General features: G+C 45.3%; 1 protein-coding gene across 3 annotated transcripts in view; it reads left to right on the forward strand.

The window, feature by feature from the left end:
* SALL1 (spalt like transcription factor 1) overlaps positions 1 to 4,350 on the forward strand; it is a 13,524-nt gene extending 9,174 nt beyond the window's left edge. For 2 of the 3 annotated variants that reach the window (XM_086469226.1, XM_086469225.1), the window contains exons 2-3: positions 1 to 2,844; positions 3,910 to 4,350. The exon at positions 1 to 2,844 is cut by the window's left edge and continues 569 nt beyond it. In XM_086469226.1, coding sequence (XP_086325352.1) covers positions 1 to 2,844; positions 3,910 to 4,350 — 3,285 coding nt within the window. The remainder of the gene's footprint in view (positions 2,845 to 3,909) is intronic. The other variant, XM_086469227.1, reaches the window with a different exon arrangement.
* Positions 4,351 to 8,206: the final 3,856 nt, after the last annotated feature.

Below are 8,206 nucleotides of genomic sequence, written 5' to 3' on the forward strand. Positions count from 1 at the left end.
CTGATGGAGCAACTGTTGGCATTACAGCAGCAGCAGATCCATCAGTTGCAACTGATTGAACAAATTCGTCACCAAATATTATTGTTGGCTTCCCAAAATACAGACATGCCAACATCTTCTAGCCCTTCTCAAGGTACTTTACGAACAGCTGCCAACCCCTTGTCCACATTAAGTTCCCATTTGTCCCAGCAGCTGGCTGCAGCAGCTGGATTAGCACAAAGCCTTGCTAGTCAATCTGCCAGCATCAGTGGTGTGAAACAGCTACCCCCTATACAGCTACCTCAGAGCAACCCTGGCAACACTCTAATTCCATCCAGTAGTGGTTCTTCTCCAAGTATTAACATGTTGGCAGCAGCAGTTACAACATCATCCTCAGAAAAAGTGGCTTCAAGTATTGGTGGCTCACAGCTCAGCAACCCACCAGTATCAGCATCATCTTCACCAGCTTTTGCAATAAGCAGTTTATTAAGTCCTGCATCTAATCCACTTCTACCTCAGCCTACCCCTAGTAACTCTGTTTTCTCCAGTCCCTTGTCCACTATTGGAACACCTGCAGAGGATTTAAACTCCTTGACTGCCTTGGCGCAGCAAAGAAAAAGCAAGCCACCAAATGTAACTGCTTTTGAAGCAAAAAGTAATTCAGATGAAGCATTCTTTAAGCATAAATGTAGGTTCTGTGCTAAAGTGTTTGGGAGTGACAGTGCCTTGCAGATTCATTTACGTTCTCACACTGGCGAGAGGCCATTTAAATGCAACATATGTGGAAACAGGTTCTCCACAAAGGGAAACTTAAAAGTCCACTTTCAGCGTCATAAAGAAAAATACCCTCACATTCAAATGAATCCGTACCCGGTGCCAGAGCATTTGGACAATATTCCTACAAGCACAGGTATTCCTTATGGGATGTCTATACCACCAGAGAAACCAGTTACAAGCTGGCTGGACAGCAAGCCAGTCCTCTCCACCCTGACGACTTCTGTTGGCCTGCCACTCCCACCAACAATTCCAAGCTTGACCCCATTCATCAAAACTGAAGAGCCTCAGCCAATTCCCATTAGCCATCCTTCTGCTAGCCCTCCCTGCTCTGTCAAGAGTGACTCGGGAACAGCTGATCCCATATCAAAAATTTCCAATGGACTTTCTGATGAGGTAGAGGCTGGTGTTTTGCCTACCTCAAACAGTAAAATGGAAGAAAACCCTCAAAACACAAGCACCATCACTAGTGTGAGCAGCTCTGTGAGCTCACCAGCAACAGAGTCGGGCTCCAGCGGTGTTGCCACTTTTACAAATCCCCTTATGCCTCTAATGTCAGAGCAATTTAAGGCAAAGTTTCCATTTGGCGGACTATTGGATTCAACGCCAGCATCTGAAACGTCAAAATTGCAGCAACTGGTAGAAAACATTGACAAAAAGGCAACCGATCCTAATGAGTGTATCATTTGCCACCGAGTTCTCAGTTGCCAGAGCGCACTGAAAATGCATTATCGCACACATACCGGTGAGAGGCCATTTAAATGTAAAATCTGTGGTCGTGCTTTCACTACTAAAGGCAACTTAAAGACTCATTACAGTGTCCACCGTGCCATGCCCCCGCTGAGAGTGCAACATTCGTGTCCGATCTGCCAGAAAAAATTCACCAATGCTGTTGTGCTACAGCAGCATATCCGAATGCACATGGGAGGGCAGATCCCCAACACTCCAGTGACTGAAAGCTATCCTGAGTCAATGGAATCAGATACGGGATCTTTTGATGACAAGAATTTTGATGATATAGACAACTTCTCAGATGAGAACATGGAAGACTGTCCTGATAGCAGCGTGCCAGATACACCTAAATCTGCAGATGCATCACAAGACAGCTTGTCTTCCTCCCCTCTGCCCCTGGAAATGTCAAGTATTGCCGCTTTGGAAAATCAGATGAAGATGATCAATGCTGGACTTGCTGAACAACTTCAAGCAAGCTTAAAGTCAGTTGAAAGTGGGTCAGTGGAAGGGGATGTTTTGACTAATGATTCGTCATCTGTTGGTGGTGATATGGAAAGCCAAAGTGCTGGAAGCCCTGCTGTCTCAGAGTCTACCTCTTCCATGCAGGCCTTGTCCCCATCCAACAGCACTAACGATTACCACAAATCACCGAGTATCGAAGAGAAACCAGTAAGAGCTTTACCAAGCGAGTTTGCCAACGGTTTGTCTCCAACCCCTGCTAACAGTGGTGCTTTGGACTTGACATCTAGTAATACTGATAAAATGATTAAAGAGGAGTCTCTGAGTATGCTCTTTCCTTTCAGAGATAGAGGTAAATTTAAAAACACCGCATGTGACATTTGTGGCAAAACGTTTGCTTGCCAGAGTGCCTTGGACATTCATTACAGAAGTCATACCAAAGAGAGACCATTTATTTGCACAGTTTGCAATCGTGGCTTTTCCACAAAGGGTAATTTGAAGCAGCATATGTTGACACATCAAATGCGAGATCTACCATCACAACTTTTTGAGCCCAATTCCAGTATCGGCCCTAATCAGAACTCTTCGGTTATGCCTGGTAACTCGCTGTCATCGCTCATAAAGACTGAGGTTAATGGCTTTGTGCACAGCTCTCCTCAGGATAGCAAAGAAGCACCCTCTGGTCTAGTTGCTTCAGGGCCACTGTCCGCCTCTGCCACGTCCCCTGTCCTGCTCCCCGCTCTCCCCAGAAGAACCCCCAAACAGCACTACTGCAACACATGTGGGAAAACATTTTCTTCCTCCAGTGCTCTGCAGATCCACGAAAGGACACACACTGGTGAGAAACCTTTTGCCTGCACTATATGTGGAAGAGCATTCACAACAAAGGGCAATCTGAAGGTACTTTTTCCTCTTGCTGTTCTTAGGTTTCATTTTCTCCTTGCTGGGTTTTTTAAATTTTTTGCATCTGTTCATGTTGTAAGCAGTCGTACCTTTGAGTGTACAAATGGTGTGTTTAGTCAGCTCTGGTAGACCTAGATGGCCTCTTGTTCAGTGCTCGTGTTGGCAGCAGGTCTGAAGTGTAAGCTGGTTTTGATGCTTAATTAAAATTCATCTACCAGGAAAGACTGTCTATGTAGAGTGTGAAATGGAACAGTCAAATGATGGTAAGGAGTATTAAATAACAGAGAAATGCATTTTGTAACTCACACACCTCTTTAAGAAGTGAAAGGCTCTTGAATGTGCTGTTTTTCATAACTATCATGTAAGATGATGAGTGTTTAGTTCCAGAATTATGTTAATAGTTTTTTTAATGAGCATTACTTTAATTGATTATATAACTAACATTTTCTACTGATACGTGTTTGAAAAAGCAAATATACTTAAGTTTTAGAACACCAGTTGAGCACTTTACTGTGTACATTTTTCTGTTGACAGAGTATTTCTCTAGAGGTTGCTGCCAGTAATGTGAGATGAATAATTACTTTCAGGCCATTCTGTCTATATACGAGGCTCTCCGATGAGCAATCAGTAAAGGATACTTTCTGCCTGTCTGAAAAGGACGTTTATAGGCTAAAGGGTGTCAAATACAATACTTACCATTGCAATGAAAGTGGACATAGCAATTCTAGCCCTGAAAGCAGCTATCTGCAATTGACAGAATAACGTGAAGTCATTATAAACTAAATACATGTAATAATAAAAAAAAAAAGAGTCACAAGCAATGCGTTGTTCAGCAGGAAAACAGGGTATTCTGGGTAATAGTGATGGGCTAATCCAGAAGAAGTTTGTTTGTTTATTATTCCAGATGGGAAATGGAGCCCTGCCTCCGTTACCTTTAGTGCTGTTCATTGTATAACAAGACTGGACGTGTTTATGGACTGCTGCCTTCTCTGTAATCAAAATAAGTTTGAAATCCCTGTCAACCCCTATTTTTTGTTTGTTTGTTTCTTCCTTTCTTTTCAGGTTCACATGGGCACTCATATGTGGAACAGTACTCCTGCAAGACGAGGCAGACGACTTTCTGTGGATGGCCCCATGACATTTCTAGGAGGCAATCCTGTAAAGTTCCCAGAAATGTTTCAGAAGGATTTGGCGGCACGGTCAGGGAATGGAGACCCTTCCAGCTTCTGGAACCAGTATGCAGCAGCACTCTCCAATGGCTTGGCCATGAAGACCAACGAGATCTCTGTCATCCAGAATGGCGGCATCCCTCCGGCAGCAGGGGGCCTGGGCAACGGTGGCAGCTCTCCCATCAGTGGCTTGACGGGAAGCCTGGAGAAGCTCCAGAATTCAGAACCCAATGCACCTCTAGCTGGTCTGGAGAAAATGGCAAGCAATGAAAATGGGACAAACTTCCGTTTCACGCGTTTCGTGGAAGACAACAAAGAAATTGTAACAAATTAGAAAAAAACCTCCATAAATAACATTCCTGCAAATAGTGCAACCTAGGGTTGTTTCTTTTCAAGCTGCAGGCTACAACATTACAAAGACTTTCTTTTGTACCATGTTCTACTTCTAGAGTTCTAAGAGAGCTTATTTATTAGTGATATAACCTTGCTTTGCAAACAAATGCAAGCATTAACTTTGGTCTCCTGTATTTTGGACTAAATACTAATCGACTAGAGTGCTGTAAACTTGCTGTAACATTTATGGCAGTTGCAAGTCTGTTCTGCTAGGTGATCTTATTCCGGCATTAACTTATTTTCTATATCCAGTTTAACATGAACTCTGGTATTGATGCAATGCCTCAGTGATGCATTAGATCTCTAATAAAAATCTGTATATAAATGTACACTTTGATCCTGCTGGAAATTTTATCAGCAAACACATTGTTTAATTTTTCCAAACAGAATTAAGAAAAGGACTGAGAGAATATAGACTGAACAGTGTGGGTCACAGCTCAGTTTTTGATTTTTATTATGAAATTAAAACTGCTTTAATTTTTGTAGGTTTAACATTTTCCGTTTTGAACTGTTATTTGTATTGTGCTTTTTACTTGAGTCGTCTTAAATGTTAATACATTTCTGTACAGTAATAAGCACGCAGATTATTAGAGAAGATACTGAAGTGTTGTTTTGGTAGTTGAAACTGAGACGTAACATTTTGCCTTGTAGGTATATTCATTATAGAAAACGTGCTGGACTTTCACAATGCTGCTAAGTATGGCATCTTGAACAACTTCCATGGACAACTGTAGATGCTCCTGTATATACAATAAGACATCACTTTCATTAAAATGTACATATGTTCCTTACAAGACCAAGCCCTACTCCTTGACCAAGGGAACAAGTATAGTGTTTGTTTATTTTGTATTAGGTATAGGGGGGGCAGGGGGAACCTTGGACTGTTACATGCACTTTCTCAGAAAGTTGGAAGGAAAAGAGGTCCAGTTTCTTTAACATTTAATACTTACTAACAGCAGAGATACTGTAATTTTACTCGAGTAATCAAATACATTTTTGCAACAGATAAAATTCGCTGTCTCTGTGTTTTTAAAGTGTACCTGTATTTGGTTATCACTTTGTATTATTTAACCTTTCCCTTGGTTAACATGAACTGTCCAGGTTGTATGTGTGTGTTTATATTTGTAAGTATGGGTATACATATATGTATTGCATATTAATTGCTAGTATATTTTTCATAGCCCCTAATAGTGGGAAATTTATCCTTAACTATTCAACTCCTTCTTCTCATAAAATTGTAGATATTTTGGCATTTTTAATTTCTTTGAAAAAAAAAAATGCTGCTAGCAAAAACCTTATCGAGCCTCAGTTAAGTTTCCTTTGAAGGAAATAATTTATCACATTTAAGGCTTGATTTGGTTCAAATGCTTTATATTTGATATTAATTTTATTCTATGAGATTGTATGTTGTGGCATGCTCACGCTGCTATATCTGTGTTAACATGTCCACTTGCAAGCCTCCATATACTATATGGGGTTTATAACTTGATTGTAAAAAAAAAAAAAAAAAAGTATTGCTTTGGCCTTGCACATGATTTGGCATCCCTTGCGCACCTGCAATGACCATTAATGTCAATGGGAGTTTGGGGAAACAGAATTCAGCCCAATATTTTCACCCAGTAAAATTTTATCTCTTCACATTATTATTTATGAAAAATAAGTCAGTTTGGCTGCCTTCAAAAAAACCTGACAGGAATAACCAATTTTATGTTTGTGTGACTGTATTTTTTTACAGGTATGTTGTGTTATGGGATTTTCTTTAATATCGGGGGGGGGGGGGGTGGGGGGTGTTGCTTGCCCTTTTAAACACGAAGTAAGCCCGTTGCTCTTCCCCCAAGTAGCTCAAGTTGCAAATTGAGCATCAGAGGATTTAACACTGAAAAACTGGAGTGAGAAATACTTTTCTTGAGGACTCTTCATATGATTATGAATCCTTAGTAAAGTATTAATGCTGTAGTCTGAATACCTCTTGGACTTCATGCCTTTAGAACTTTTTACTGTTCGAATGTGATGATTCATCTGGTACATGATATACATTTTTGTTAACCTGTAAGTTGTACACTAGAGCCAGCTGGCTTGTCAATGTGAATATTTAAGAATTTGAAGTCACCTTTTGGTCTCAGAAAAAGGTAAATTAAACGGATTTTGATGACTTTATCATTGAAATACTAACTAATTCTCCTTTGAAGCCGAGTTGAGATTTGTGCAACAGAAAAGCAAGGAAGGGTTAGCAGCTCCCAGTGCTCCGGGAGGGTTTCCTTTACGCGGCTGGAGTTTGATTAACGGCTTTAACTCCGGCCCCAGGAACCGCTTCTCACGCCCAAGCGGAGGCTTTGGGGCCGAGGATTTTCCGCCCCGCTAGGGAAGGGGCCGAGGCCAGGCCAGGCCCGGCCCGGCCCGGGGAGCGGCGCCCGGGGCAGTCGCACCTCTCCGTCTCCTGGACGCTGCCTGCCGCTGGGTACCGTACGCCCTTGGCGTTTTTCAGGAAACAAACCAAAAAAGATCCATTTTCTGCCTACGGTCTTAGGGCCCGGCCCCCGCCGCCCCCCCTCCCTCAGGCGGAGCCGCGCGCCCCGCCAGCGCCCCCCGGGCTCGCTGCCCGCGCGGGGCGGGGTGGGGTGAGGGCAGCTCGCGCGCTCGGACCGCCGTTGGGCACCGCGAGCGCTGGGGGCGGCTGAGGTGACTCGCCCGCCCCGCGCAGGGGTGCTGGGGAGCGCGCGGGGGCCGCCGCTCCTCGCCCGAGGTCAGGTGTCTCCGGGAGGGCGACAGACCCTTTCGTCCCCCAGCCTTTGGGACGCGTTTCTCTGAGGGCGCGGGGAGTCCGCCCCGGGGACGGAGGCTGCGGCGGGCGAGGCTCCTCGGAACGCGCTTTCGGCCGGCCGCCCGCCTGCCTGATGGCAGCGATTGAGCCCGGCTGCGCGGGGGTTCCCCTAATAAGCCAGTGCGCTGCGCTGCCCTGACGCGTGTTGCTGCCGTTTCAGTTTGTGCTTCCCTCGCTACCGTCTGCGAAGGTGGGTGCTGGGGGGAGGAATCGACCACTCCCGTCTCCCGTGCCTCTCTCTGCGCCGGGCTTGGCGGAGGGTGCCTGGGCTGCTGCCGCCGCGCTGCAGAGGGGCTTTTCGTTCCCCTTCTCCTGCCGCCCCTGGACGGAGCTGCGGCCCGACGTCTCCCTAGGGTGCTGAGGCCGTGCCCTGCGGGGTGCGGGGTCAGGCTCGGCTCGGGGCTCCCCGCCCCGTCAGGCGGAGCGCCCGGCTGGCCGTCTGCGAGCTGCCGGAGGGGGGCGGGGGAGATAATTCGCTCTGGAAATGCGGAATGTTAAATTTCCCGTTACTTGACACCAGACCGTGGGGACTGGGGGAAGTTACCTCTCCCCAGAGCTGTCCCCTGGCAAGCGCACAAAGGTGCCCGCGTCGCCTCGCAGCTGGGCGCCGCGCTACCTCGCTGCAATTACCCAGCGCAGGATTTCCTATTCACAGACACTGAATTAATCCTTATTCAAGAACAGATTTTTTTTTTCTTTACAGTTTTGTTTGCGCAGCCGCATTTTTCTCATTAGCAACAAAGTTTTCTTCCCCTACTTTTTTCGCCCCCCTCGCCTTCTCACCCGTCACAATTTTCTCGTCCTTTAAAATAAAGCACAGTGGGGTAGGTTGGTGGGTTGTTTTTTTTTTTCCTCTAAGCGCCAACGATCGTTCAGCGCTTTCATTTAATCATCCCGAGTAATTTTCTTCACCCAGAAACAGACATGATTTATTTAAAAATTGGGCTAATAGCGTGCGAAACGGCCGCTTGGGAAG

This window comes from Leptosomus discolor, chromosome 8 (genome assembly GCF_034619465.1).
Source record: "Leptosomus discolor isolate bLepDis1 chromosome 8, bLepDis1.hap2, whole genome shotgun sequence".
In the NCBI taxonomy this organism is placed as follows: Eukaryota; Metazoa; Chordata; class Aves; order Leptosomiformes; family Leptosomidae; genus Leptosomus; species Leptosomus discolor.